The 15,413-nt window shown below is 27.4% G+C and overlaps 1 protein-coding gene across 4 annotated transcripts in view; it reads left to right on the top strand.

Annotated features, from left to right (window-relative positions):
• LOC142323434 (epidermal growth factor receptor kinase substrate 8-like) overlaps positions 1-15,413 on the top strand; it is an 81,383-nt gene that overhangs the window by 44,317 nt on the left and 21,653 nt on the right. For 3 of the 4 annotated variants that reach the window (XM_075363041.1, XM_075363042.1, XM_075363045.1), the window contains 2 exons: positions 2,009-2,167; positions 4,842-4,989. In XM_075363041.1, the coding sequence (XP_075219156.1) occupies positions 2,009-2,167; positions 4,842-4,989 (307 nt within the window). The remainder of the gene's footprint in view (positions 1-2,008; positions 2,168-4,841; positions 4,990-15,413) is intronic. The other variant, XM_075363044.1, reaches the window with a different exon arrangement.

Below are 15,413 nucleotides of genomic sequence, written 5' to 3' on the forward strand. Positions count from 1 at the left end.
CTATGTATCATGGCAGGCGGCCAGAAATTATTGCCATTCTTAATAATAAATAGGAAAACAATGCCCAGAAATGAGAAATTTCCCAATGATGTGGTAGTATCCAGAAGATTGGTTAGATGACTTCTGAAATTATAGAAGACTGGGTAAATGCTGTGAGGAACAGAAGACCAGAGAGTCACCAAAAACCTAAAAACATGCTTGTAATGAATGCATTTAAAGGATATTCAGCAGATTCAGTGAAAATAAAGAAAGAAGATTGTGATTTGGAGATAATCCCAGGCGGTATGATCAGCCACTCGATGTCTGTATTATGAAGCCTTTCAAGGACCACATAAGAAAAGAATACAAATACTGGTTACATTCAGGAAACCGTCCTCTTTAACTGATTCCAAAAAAATAAAAAGGCAAATCTTCAACAACAGCAGAATGTGTTTCTATCGCCCGGAATAGAATCCTGAATGAAATAATATCTTGCTCCTTTAAAAAATGTTGCAACATAAATTCCAAGTATGAAACTGAAGACAACCTAATATAGGTTGGTGACGTTGACACCACTTCCAGAGATGGTAGTAACAGTGAAACTTGAGTATTTATCTGATTATAATTAACATTTATTCAATTTAAACTACCTACAATGGAATTATTTTATGGATTACGACTTTTTACTATTTAGCTTATAAATTTCTCTTTTTTTAAGATTCTTTGTGAATAAATGTTATTATTATTCTTATTTTTATTTATCAACTTTTTTCTTTTAAAAATTAATTTTGTGGCTTAGATTTGAGCTAACATGTTCTGTATTTATGTATTTGAAATGTATAGGGCTTTATTATAAACGTTTTAGAAATTGTTTGAATAACTCAGTGATAGCAATGGCTTTGTTATTCAACGCTCACAATGTTAAGAAAACAACTAATCTTCAGTGATTGTAAAACTAATTTTATAGACACACTAATTATATATATATATATATAAACTATAGGAACCCTTAAATAAGTTTCAACTGTTAAACATAGAAAAATGAAATTTAGCAAATGTTCAACCTTAAAACAATATATTTTTCAGTATGAGCTCACCATCCTCCAAGCTCCCATAGAGAGTAACTCAGAAGTTTTAAATGGAAAGAGAAGAGATATGACACATTGTTTAAAGGGCATTGACAAACAAGTTTTGATTCTTCACATTACGACAGCCTTCACCAAAATAGTGGTCTTTTAACATTTTTCATAGCTAGTTTAAAGAGTGGTGTACAGTTCAAGTAGTGGTCTCACACCAAAAAATAATTTTGAGATAAGAGCATTTTTGTTAAATTAAATGTTTTTTTGTTTCACTGTTTAGCATTTATTTAAGAAATACTGTAGACTGTTTTTGAAACTAGCTATGTTAACAAATTTTAATTTGCCACTATTTGGTTTAGTGTTTTCTTAGCCAAAAATTTTTGTTTTTCAACGCTTTTTAGAATGATGTCACAGTCTTATTCCTTCCATTGAAAATTTCTGAGTTGCCCCTTATAGAGGCTCTCAGAGTGCTTGGGTTGAGGTTGTCTTACACTGAAAAATAATTGTTTTGAGGTAGGAACTTTGCTAAATTTCATTTTTCTAAGTTTGATTGAAAAGTTATTTAATGTTCCTCTATTGTGTAAACACCATGTATATGTATGGTTGAACATATTAAAAAGAGTTCTGTGTAATAAGAGGAACATGTTTACAAACCATTTTTGAAGTTACATCAAACAAATGCTTCCAATTTGTGTGTTTTTACTGAGAATGTGTGTGGTAGAGGTTTGAGAATGGTGTATGCTTTGTTTAATTGGTAAAGTAGTATGGTTTTGTTTTCCATTATCCTCAGAATGCACAATTATTTTTAAGTATATCAATTATTCTACCTTTTAATATTCATTTTTATAAAACAATAGATGTGCAGTTCACACAATACCTTGATATTATTAGATAAATCAAAATTTATAGATTTATTTTATAAAGGCTGTGTTGAATCTATTTGTTTTTAGGTTTTGGATGACAGTAGGAAGTGGTGGAAAGCTCGTAATAGTCGTGGACAAGTTGCACATGTCCCACACACAATTGTTACTCCCTTGTCTCAAGGAGATGCTGGTGATGTCTTCAGCAACCCACTTTATACTCGTGGTTTTGATCAGTATGTTTCACAGGTGTGTATATTTCTTTGTTAGTAATTAAATGACGATAATAATTATATAAGTTTCTGTATAAGCAGGCAGAATCATCTTCTGGAAAATGTCTGTAATAGAAGTTATTAATTTTATTTGTTGATTATACGGTAGTTTTCTGATACTCCTTTTATCTTATCAGGTTTCTAGTCAGTTACATATAACGTAATATAATTTATCATATGAGATTATTTTCTATGATGTAAAAATTTATGTTATAATGGGTGTTATGTTATACTCTTTTTGGTAATATACTCCAAATTATATTATTGAATGACTCATTAGGGTTCTTAGTACATCCATCAAGGCATTTTTGAAGAAGTGAAGGATCAGCCCTAAGATTAAGAAGGTAGAAGTTATGTGTAGGTAAATTTTATTTCCCCCTACATGTCAGTTGACAACATTGTACTAAAGGTTAGCAGCTGGTAACACTTAAAATGTCCTTATGCACTAGTGCTATACCAGTATAAATTCTTCTCTATTGTGTTAACTAAGTCGTTTTACAAGGATGAACGTGTATTTGTTATTCAGACTTATTGCTTATATAAATCTTATGAACAAATGAAAGACTAGTCTAGGATAAAATTTCCCAATTCTTCAGTTCCTAATAAGTCAACAATGTCATGTTTGATTGATAAATATCTTGAGACTGGGAGTGTACATGATTGGAAAAGCACAAGTCAATCATCACAGTAGAAGTTCTGGAGGATGTGGAAGAACGTTTGACTCGCTCACCCAGAGAATAACTCAAAAGGTTATCTTCACAGGCTGGGCTTTCACTGTCTGCAACTTTCAGGGCTACTAAAAATTAAATTACAATTGTATGCTTATTGTATCGGTGTTGTTCAAGAACTGAAAGAAGTAGACCACAGAAAATGTTTACAGTATTGTTGGTTTCGTTCTCTTGTTGATGACAACAGTATTGAAATTTTGGATCATGTTTATTTTAGCAACAACGCACTCTCTCTCTCTCTCTCTCTCTCACTCAGATGGCTACAGCCAAAACTGCCGAATATGGAGCGCTGAAAATCTGCACGCATTTCATGAATGACAATTACACATACACACATGTAAAATTGGTGTTTGACGTGCAATCTCCAGGCGTTGTGTAATAGAGCCTTCATATTTTGACATTGTAGATGGTGTGGTTAATTGCAACTTAATCGAACAGTTTATTGCCATTTTAGATTGACACGAACGAGAATGTTGATTCCAGCAGGTTAACGCAACATGTCATACTGCTAATAAAATGCTGGATATGTTATGGGAATTTTTTGGCCATCATTTGATATCAAAAGGTTTGTGGCTTCCAAGATCTCCAGATTTTACACCAGCAGATGTTTTGCGTTGGGGATGTTTAAAAAGTGTAGTTTTTAAAAACAATCCTCATACACTTGACAAATTGAAGGCTAATATTGAAAGTGAGATTTCAAACATTTGTGTTGGGTTGTGTTCTTTTTGAAACACCCGTTATTTTGGAGTGTGGGAATCATCAAAACATTTATACATATTACGTTTAGGATCTGGAAAGTAAGTTAAATGATATAATGGTTACACAATAACCAAGTTTTATAGTTTAATTTCAACAATTACTGTTTTTGGTAATATACTCTAAATTATATTACTGAATGACTCATTAGGTTTCTTAGTACATCCATAAAGGCATTTTTGTAGAAGTGAAGGATCAGCCAAGTCTTTAAAAACTGGTTTCATGGCTGAAAAAATTGGACCAGGTAGAGAATGCTTGTGAGAATATTTTGTCTTCATAACATAGCTATGTTAGTATTTAATACATAAGGAATCTTCTCCAGTTGGACATAGTTCATGATGCGGAGAGTTATCTGTCAATATCTTGTGAAAGTATATGGTTCATACATTTCTCTACTTGATTTGTATTTTGTTAAGCAGTTGATTTTTATTATTAAAATTAAAAATGTGTAAAATATTTTTTATATTCATTTTAAGGTTACATTTGATGAATTATTTTTGGAAATTTCTAATCATTCATAATTGAACATTTTAGGCTCGGTTGTAAAATTGATCTGTGCCAAGAAATTATTCTCTTGTTAGCAGTGAATATTTTTAATGCATTGTAAAATTCAGATATCCCAAATCAGTTAATCGGGATGGTGTTTTTCACAGTTTAGCGGCCAAAGCCTGTTGACAGTAAGACAGAGTGGTATTTTTGAAAAAACCATATTTTTGGACTCTGGGACCATTAAAATGCCAAATATTGAAAATCAGACTTTTTCAAAATAACTACTTTGTCTTGTATTAGTACATGAGAAAGTAATTAAGAGTTGGTTTATAATCTATTGTAATTTTAAAAATGACAAACACAATATACACAGATTATACATAGAATTATATAGATTATCTCAGCTTAATTTTTACAGTTAAAAATTTCTTTATATGGTTATTATACATTTGTATTAGTTTAATTATATACGTACTTATAACGTTAAGAAGTGAAAATTATGTGAATGATTGCTGTGGATTGATTTTTCATTTGTTTGTTGTCTTTTTTTTTTAATGTATTCAAGTTAGTTTGTAAATTTAATGTTCACTTCCTTTTCTTATTTTAATGTGTATCAAATTTGATATTTGCCAATTGTGATAGGTTTTTAGGATCTATTTTAATTTGTATTTTATCTAGGACTCTTCTAGAGTTGGTGATAGTGACAGCATCAGCGGCATGGGACGACCAGGCACTCGATCACCTCCAGCAGCTCCTCCCATTCCAGGTGCTACTCCTCATCCAGCTCCTGCAGATTGGGTTCGTAAAGAAAGGCTAGGTAAAAAAGGTGAATTCCGTTACTTTTAATCCAACTGCTTTAGTAGGCTGCTCAGATATAAAAGGACAATGTTTATTCATTTAATAATTACTGTTGTGTAAATTAGTTTATTTTTTAAATATATAAAAGAATCTTAGTTAATTCTTTGGTCAAGAATAAAATATGACAGCAATAATTTTATTCTTTTACTAATTGATTATTATTTGTTAGTTTATCACCTGTTGATCATTTTATTTAATTACATTTTACATTCAACTTCTAATTATCTGTAAAAATGGAGAATAATATTCTGCCTATTGTTTCAAAATATTGTGGCATCTAAATATTTTTAGTCATTTATTTTTAAAAAAGAATTATTTTAGATGTCATCAATAAACTTTGTGTAAGTGCAGTCAGATTGTAGTTATAATATTACTGTTGTTTGTGATGGTACTTAAAATTCATTTTTAAATGTTTAGTATTTATATATGTATGTATTTTTGTGTATTGTAATCATAATGTACATTTTGTAGATGAGCTTATATATTTATTGTTAATACATGTTTACGCATAACTTAATTAAATGTTACTGTATAGAAAAAATGTATAAAGAGTTTATTAAATATGTGTTTTTTTTTAACTTTGAACTGACATTCCAATATGCAACACTATTCTTCATATACTACTGAAAGATTACTGGTTTTGTTTAAATAAAATGATTATGCTATTAATACAGTTTTAAAAAGTAGATAAAAAATAAACTTTTAAATATTTGAAAAGTTAACTTTTTAACTAATCACCGATTGAATACACATCAGCATAAATGATCAGTCTTATTTTTATGCCAAACACTAACTTATTATTTTTCCATTTATTAAATTATATTTTTTGGTATTTAAGGCTTTAACAAAAGAATATTATGTGGTTGATTTAACATGTAGGAGGAGTTAGATTTGATCAGAAGTTTGCTACCCTTTGTTAAAATTAATTGTGTTGCTTAATGTGATTATTATGTCTGTTGAATTTTCTTCCTTTACTTGTTTATGAAACATTGTGTTTATATCATAACAATTGTTAATTATTTTATGTTATTGAAATAATGACTGTAAAATTTTATCAACCTAATTTACTTGAAGTTACTCTATTAGAGTGCAAATTATTGTTTAAAGCATGCGCATTTATAGAATAAGTCTTAAGATAACTGCTATAAAAACAGTCCACATCTTCAAGGTAATTTTTTTTTTCCATTTATATAGTATCTTTATAATTTTACAATTTAGTTTCTATTGTATACATTTTATCATGTATACAAGTATTAAATGTGTATATCTTATGCTATGTGTAATGCAGGATTTAATATAATAGAGTATTTGATGATATTTTTGTGATAAAATTAAACTATTTTATATCATCAGGTCCTAAAATCTGAGGCGGTCTACTTAATGACTTGTGCTGTCAATTAATTTTGTAAATATCAATGTATTTAACTGTTTAGTGTTGCTATTGTAACTGCTGATATTTAAATTTTAGCAGCTTGTAATCAAAGAAATTTTTTTTTTTTTTAATTAAATAAAATTATTGTAAGGAAATATTTTTGTAATATTTACTTTATACAGAAAGTTCTATCTTTTTTTAATGTAGTAAAAAGTTGTATATTTGGATCTAGTAAGAATAGTAGCTATCCTATTTTATAGATGAAATTTAAGATTAAGACAGTTTTATATTAACTTTTTGACTTTAGGATCAAATTTCCTTCAGCCTGCCTTCTGGGTTTTTAAAAAATTCTATTTTTTGTTGTTTTTTCCAAATCATGCAAAAGATTGTGTCTGTTTTTAATAAACTAAAAATTCAATATAAAATTTTTCTATCATTAGTGTACCTCTGTTTTAATATTGTTCAACTTCTCTTACTGTTCTTAGAGAGTTGGTCTAGTTCATAAACAATTTACATGGATCTTTTCACAGATAGCATAAACAGGCAAAATTTGTAATGTTAATAGATTTTCATTTTGTTAGGTAAACTGTTGCATTAGAAACCCAAATCCAAATAGATGGAAGAGTATATTGCTATTTCCAAGGTGTTAAATGAACAAATTTAAATGAATGACAAGCTATTTACTAATTATTATTAACTTTCCTTATATTTAACTGGCATTGTCCTTGGATTTTCTCCAACCTTTATTATAATATAACACATGAATGATGCATAGATAGTTTTTCCCAATTAAGCTTTTGGCATTTTTCAGATATATATATATATATATATATATTATTATTATTATTATTTTTATTTACATACACACTTATATTTGTGTTTATGTAGTAGTAGTAGTAGTAGTATACATGTTTAATTTTTAAGTAAAAAGAAATAATTACAGATTATAAATAAATAAATTTTTGAATATTCTTCATTATGTAATTATTTGCGCGACAATTGAGTTTATGCATATTCTTTTTAATACCATAACAGTGTCATTGGCATGGCTCATTAAATAAGCATTATATCATTTTAATCAATATAAAAATATTTGTCTTAGTTTGTTTATAAATTTTCTATATATGCCCTTAAACATGATGTAAATATCTGATATTTTAGAGACATGATTATATTTTTATACTTAACTGCTAAAAGTATATATAACTGCAAAGTATAACTTTGTATACTAAAACTGCTAAACTCCTACGATTCCATTGGAAGAAAAATATATTTGTTGTGTATTTATTCTTTGTACTTAAAGGAATTTGTTTCTTAAATACAGATTAACTAATTAAGATAAAGAGATCCAAATAAACATGATTTTACTGCATTAAATAATTATTTAAAGTTTTTACATCACAGTACAAAAATTTTATCCGTGCATTTGTATTAGATTACATAATCGGTTGTGTAATCATTGTAACAGCATTAATATGTATTTTTTTACGTGAACATATTTAAATAATATATATATATATTTTTCTAATAATTTATGTTTTATGAATTAATTGCTATAGTTTGTTTTTTTATTTAATATATGAAATTGTGTGTAGGAAATTAATGTTAATATAGCTTAATTTTATTATGAAGGGTTTGTGGGATGAATAGTAGGTTTTTTATATTTACGTATTAATGTAAGCATAAAATTTTATTTATGTAATATGTTATCAGATTTGTTATACTGAAATAATAGGTTGTTGTATGTTATAAATGTAAAATATGTATGATTTCATTAATATAAGAGATGATTTCAGTGCTCAATATCCTATTTTCTCAGTTTTTTCCAAGGAAATGTATCTTTCCTTGTATAAGTAATAATAGTGTTGATCTATTATTAGTCAGGTACATATCTAAATATGTATAATGCAGCTATATCTGGTGTGCTTAATGTGCAGTTTTCTGTGTTTTTTACTTATAAGACCTGCAACTTATCAATTTAAATGATGTGTGTGTTGTAAACTCATGTTTATTATTCATAAAACAGTATTTCTAGCAAATTTATTTTATGATGTTTTTGTATGTTTACCTGCTTTTGTTATATAATAGTAACTAACTAACACTTTGAGAGCCATGTGAAGTGATTTGTCATGTTTTATGAATTGTCTTTATTTTTACTTTGTAAAATCATCCGGTTTATGCTTACATTTACATTATTTAAAAATATACAAGTATGATTATTTAATAATATAAAAAGTACTGATATAGTATATAAATAAATGAGATATAATTATTTTTGTATTGTTTTTACTATAAGGAATTCCTTTCAAAATTCTATTTTTAATAATTATGTATTGCTACTGTATCCACCCTCTTATGCTGTTTAGATTGAACTAGATGTTTTAGTATTATAGCATTTGTTTGACTTTTCCTCCCAAATTTGAGTATACTTTATTATAAATACTGCATTAGAAACACGTTCTTACAAATCTTTATTTTTATTTCATTGTAAAACAATATTTGTCTTTGACTACTGTATTTAAAAGTAAAATACTGGTATTAGGTTATTTTAACATATTTATTCTGTAATATATTAGAAAATGTGTTCTAAATTTTATGAGAAATAATTATTAAAAAAACAAGTTTGTGGACCAAATTATTGAAATGGCTAACTTTTGTAGACAAAAACTACATATGCTAAATGGGTTATTTACATAACCTGTTTAATCAGTAATGTACTAACTATTTAAATTGAATGGAGTTTAAAAATATGCTACAGAGTCCTGTGTTTGTTAACAATTTTTTGTTTGTGGTCTATTTTTTGTCACATTTCTGGGCTTTGGTGAGTCTCTGATCAGATGACTGTTGTGAAGTTGTCAGTTTACTAAAATGTTAATATACGGTTAATTCCATTTATTGATTGTGCGTGATTTTACTTAAATACTAGTAGTCTGTTAGTTCAAACATGTTATGGGCCTGCAGTGGTAGGTTCAGGTTGCTAAAAGTCCAGATTAACCAGAAGTCATCTTTAAACCCCAATTTTTACTTATACAGTTACTGTATTTAAGCTTTTTAACTTTACTGATTTCTTTATGATATTTAAATAAAATTTAAACCAACTATTTGCTTATTCCTGCTCTACATTAATCTGGTCTCAAATTTAATAATGATATGTTTTCTCAGATGTAAATGAACAATTTTTAGTAATGTTCTTTAAAATATTATGGTGGACTTAAACCAAGATGCATTTATTTAAAACTATAAAAAGATAATATTTAAAAATACTAATAAATACGGCTTTTTTTTAAATAATGAACAAAAGATAAATATTAAACAAAAACTAAAACTTTACTTGTACAGTTTATCCTCAGAGTGTTAGTGGTTTTTGTATATCTTAAAAATAAATTTTGCTTATGTTTCCTTATATTTGTTAATAAAAATATAATTGGTTATACAAGGCTTTCGTATTGTTACGTAATCAGATAAATTTCAGCCCTTGTACATAATTTATTAAATTTAATATATACTTTAATAGTATTTCAATTTAAAATCTTAATGAAATACTTTTATTACAATATCTAGAAAAATGTTTTTAAATATTAAATTTTTATCTACTTTCTTTATTTTATGAAAATAAAAGTTGTAATATTTAATTTAATTATAGTTTAGAAAGGGATTAGTTGTTTTCAGTGTACTTGTATATTTGTACGAAATGATGATATGTATTTGCAAATATGATTTACCATTTTATCAAATTAAATGTTTTTAAAATTGTTTTGTATATATTAATTTTTTCTGCCAAAGGTTAGTAGTTTTTTTGTGTTTTTTTAATGACTTCTGTCTACATTTTGTGTAACAATACAAAATAGAAAAATTAAGTGGTCATTATTATATTTATGTATAAGGGTGATTAAAATATGTGTAGTTTACAATTTTTATTTACTTGTTCTAAATATTTAAATGATTAGGTTATATCGTATAAGAATAGCTATTTTAACATTTTTAATCAGTATTTTTTTATATTCATAATTGTTTAAAAATACAGATTTAACATAGAATTAATCATATCAATGATTAAGAATTCAATGTATAAATGTTGAATTTTAATTTTTAAATATTTACCGCTAACCTTTAAGAAATGTGTTTTTCTCATATTTTATTTAACTATTTGCAAAAGGGTTTGGTTTTTACTTCTATAGTAATAATTAAAAAACAAAATAAAATTCAAGGTTTATTTATTTTTATCATAGAGTAGGATCTCTTTTTAATGTTTTTCATTTGACCAAAGAAATAAGTAGTATAGAGAAACATTAGAAAGAATTTTTCATATAAAAAGAAAATTTTTTAAATAACTAATAAAAATTAAATAGCTATTATATTTTTCCCCGCTAATAATTAGGTCAGCCATAAGGGGGAAAAGTTTTTTTGTAAGTTAAGTAAGTTTTATTATTATTATATTTCTAAATTTGTAGTTTTCTTAGTTGATTTATATTTATAAAATATAAGAACAGACGACTGTGTTAGCTCATGCGTCATTTTACATTTTTAATTTCTTAGTCCAACGTCTCATTTATGTATTGGTGGTGAGCTATACTGTTGTTTCCCTGTTATTCCTTTATGATATATACATATATTTTCCGTTGTAGTGGTATTAATTATATAAGAAACCTTTTTTGATAAACAAGAACTTTTAGGGTGCTCATTACAGTTGTAGTTAAATAGCATTCTTATATAACTATATGAAAATTTCATTATAACATATAACATATTTTATCAGTTGTAGCTTGGTAAAAAGAAATATCTAATTTTATGTTTAAAATTTCTAAAAGCATGCACTCAGTCTGTAATATTTTATCGTAAATATTTTAGCACTTATGGGAAGTTTCAGACGCAATGTAGTTTTATGATTTTACATTGCACCATTTGGTTTAACTTGGCCTAATGTTAAAGTTTTATTAATTTCATTTAATATATCGGTCACACATGTAGCACTTTCATTTTCCAAGAATTTTACAATTTGTTGTAAAAAAATATGACTTGAAAAGAACACACTTTTTTAATTTTCAATATCTTTTCTTTCTTTATTGTAGTATTTGCTTGTTGAATTTAAGATTATTTGTGATAACAATTCAAGATTATTATTTATTTCCTGTTTTCTTATTTGTTTTTTTATTAATAAAAATAATGAAGTAAGTTTAACTGCTACTTTAATATTTAATAATTCATGTTTTCTACGACTTAAATTTTTTTTATACCTTTTTATATGAAGTCATTAAAAAAAATTTGAATTAATTTGGAATGGAAATTTTTCTTAGTTGTGACACTTATTCAGGGGTTTTTACCATGAAAAAAATAAGTTATTAACTTAAAAAAAATACTGTTTATTGATGAACGTTTATATAGAGTATTAAAAATAATAAATTTGCGTATTTATATATTATTGTTATCAGTGTTATTTTATAAAATTTAATATTTATTAATTTTTTCACTGATAGTTGTTTTTGTTTACTAGTACATTGAATTATAAAACCGAAGTGTTATTATCATATACTTGAAAAAGCAAGCTGTATGCTCTAGAGAAAATTTCAATTTGTGAACTTTTTAATTTATAATAAAGCTGAATCTGATGATCTCTTGCTGTTAGTCTTTTCCTCTTGAAGAAATAATGTTAATTTTTTAGGTCATTTTCAACTTAACTGTAAGTAAGAATTTGCTCATGGAGGTTTTGTAGATTTAATTTCTTTTTAAGATTTAGATTTATGTGAACTTTATTCTTAACCTGTTCAAGGCTTTAGATGTGCAGTTACATTTTATATAATTTATACTTCTATGACAACATTGTTATAGTCCATTTTGTATAACATCCAAGTTATTTGGAATAATAAAGGGAATATTTTTTATCAGTTTTAAACTTATGCTATAAATAGTGCTTTGTCTACGCCTTTCTAAACAAAAATAAATTAATTTGTCTTACCTTTGAATTTAGTGTTCTTCATGTAGTAGACATGTTTGTTTTTGATATGTCTTGAAAAATGTAGATTGTAATGTCTAACTGAAAAAATAAAATGGCAAAACATTATTGAAGTTACTGCACCTTATGCATTTTAAAATTCCTTTTGATGATTGCATATAAAAAAATAGTTACAGAAACTAACAATTATTTTAGAAAAGTAATTCTTTAGTAAGAAATACCGATAGAAACAGTTTTATTATTTTATGGCTGACATGGGGTTTTATTTTTTGTTGAGAGATCTTTTGGTGATAAGTTCAACATAAATGTACAAGGAATGTCTGTAATCTAATTTCTACTCCTTGAACATTTCCTTGTCAGTTCATTGCTTTTTAAATGTCATAACTTACAACAATTGTTATGACCATTAATTGCTAAATCCCAAGAGCATTGGTCACTGGACATTAGAAAGTAGACCCTAATATTGTTAATTTTCGGTTCCTGCAAGAATTTGTTTATTAAATGTAATGTTACTCCAACGACTTTTATTGTCTTAAGATTTACCCAGTTGTAGAACTATCAGATCATTAGAGGATGCAGTTTATTTTATCTTCAGCTCTTCTTCAAATTTTTGTTTGTTTTGTTTTTAATCAGTTACCTGTTGACATGTACAGAGTAGATTTTGTAAAGATATCTTTTTTCTGATTAAATTTAATTCTTTTAGAAATACTTATGGGAATGAAAGAGCTAGTTATGTGATTAATTTATAGTGTTTGTTGTAATGAGTTGAGCTCAAAATAGTGATTTAGTGAAAGAGAAAAAATCCAAGATTATTAATTAGATGTCTTTAATTAGCTCTATAACCAATTTAATATTAACAATTTATTATTTTATTTAATATTATACAATAATTTAAAACCTTTCATGTAAATGTATTTGGAACATCATGAATAAACAAGTAATATTATTGTAATCAAATATACTCTTCTATATTGATTTATTCCTCTGTATGATCATTCCCTTTTAGAGCAAGACTGAAGTTTGCTATTATATAGATTTGCAATATTTTTCAGTCAAAACATTCCTATTGTATTGGAAATATTTGTTTTATTAACTGTTTAAAAATAGGCAAAACATTTTTTGTTTATAAAACAAATATAACAATCTCTCCATATTTTGATCCCATATTATCATCCTTATGTTCCATTTAAAAGTACAGGTGACACAAAAATAATAACAGGAACTTTAAAAAATGCAACAAAAAAGTTTATTGACAGAAACCTGAACTACAATTAAAAAATATAATATATATATATATATATATAAAATATCAAATTATCAAAATACTTAATATCAGTTTTTGAAAATTACATCAGATGGCGTCCTCCTCTGCCCTCTGCCAATCTGCTGTTGTCATTCTCCATTGCTCACTGCAACATCTCTGGTGGGATGCCACAAATTTTGTCTTGAATTGCTTGTTTCAATTTACCCAGTGTTTTTGGTCAACTCTTGTTGACCACACTCTTAAGGTATCCTCACGAGAAAAAAATCACAAATTGACAAATTCAGTGATCTTCGGGGCCAGGAAATGTCTCCAAATCATGAGATGACACAGTTACTGAATAATTCTCATACAGCTGCCTTTGTTTGCCTTGCAGTATGTGATGTTGCACCATTCTGTTGAAACCAGGCTTTGTGCTGGTATGGGAAATTGTTTAATGCAGGTGTAACAAAAGATTGCAGCATATGAACATACCGATCTGAAGCGACAGTTGTTGTGATCCGTTCCTCATTTTCAAAAAAGTGTGGTCCAATGACCCCATGTGACAAAACTGCACACCATACTGTTACCTTGCTGCTGCGTAAAAGGCGTTCATGAAGTTCATTGGGGTTGATGTCTGCTCAGTAACGATAGTTCTGCTTGTTCATGTAACCTGTGAGATGGAAAATTTCCTCATCTGACATCCACTGCTTGTCCAGAAATTTTATTGTACTCAAATGTTTACTATAATCTTTTGACAGAAATCAAAGCTGAACTGGTGATTGTTCTTTTTAAGTTTTTGCACAGTCTGTAACTTGTAAGGATAAAGTTTTAAGTCAAAATAAAGAATTTGGTGAACACTCAGGAAAATCTGATCCCAAATGCTTGTTTATGGATTGAACACCATGGGCTCTATATGACTGAAATGTGTGCAGCGCCAGTATTGTTTGATTTTGAACATTTCTTGATTGTCCTATTGGTTTGTTTTCGAGAGCTGATCCAGTCTCTTCAAAGTGTTTAATCCATATTTTCATCACGTGTTTTGATAGAGCACACCCTAATTTGTAATTCTGTCAGAAATCTTTCTGCGCATTTTCCAAACTGTCATTGGTTTTACCAATACCGTTTACCATTCCACTATTCCATGATGACTTGAGTGGCAAAGTTGCCTCTGCATAAAGCAGTGCTGCCAATACGCATTTCAAAAGTTCCCATTTTTTTGTGTCACCTTGTACATGCATTCTTCCAGAACATCGTGAATGCTTGTGATCAAAAACTTAACATTAATTTTCATTTACTTACAGTTATTACTTTTTCCCCTAATTTTTTTTTTAAACTACCACATTCAATACTTGAATTTAGAGGCCATTCTACAGTAAGTGATATTTACATCACTGTTATTCTGTAAACATTAAATTAATAGTGTATTAAAAATTCCTAGCCGTCTATTTTCGTTGCCTTAATACAGACAGAATTTCTTTTGATATGCATTAAATAAGATATTAAATAATCTGATATGTGTAATTAAATAATAATGCTGATGCTGCTACCATAAAAAAATATATTTTTGGTAAAATAAGACTATATATTTTCAAAATAATCCTCTCTGGAGTGCAGACACTATTTTACGTTTGGTATAAGTTTTCTGGTACCAGTTTCAACTAGTCAGTCACTGTAGCCTGGATGTCCTCTTGTATCACATTCCTTCTATGGCTTTTTTGAATTTACAGCTTAAAAAGTAATTGTGAGGGGGCCAGGTGTGAAGAATAAGGAGTGTTCATTAATGGTAACCCTTTTTTGTGCATTAAAACCCCTGATGTTAATGATATG

Source organism: Lycorma delicatula, chromosome 4 (genome assembly GCF_047948215.1).
Source record: "Lycorma delicatula isolate Av1 chromosome 4, ASM4794821v1, whole genome shotgun sequence".
Taxonomy (NCBI): Eukaryota; Metazoa; Arthropoda; class Insecta; order Hemiptera; family Fulgoridae; genus Lycorma; species Lycorma delicatula.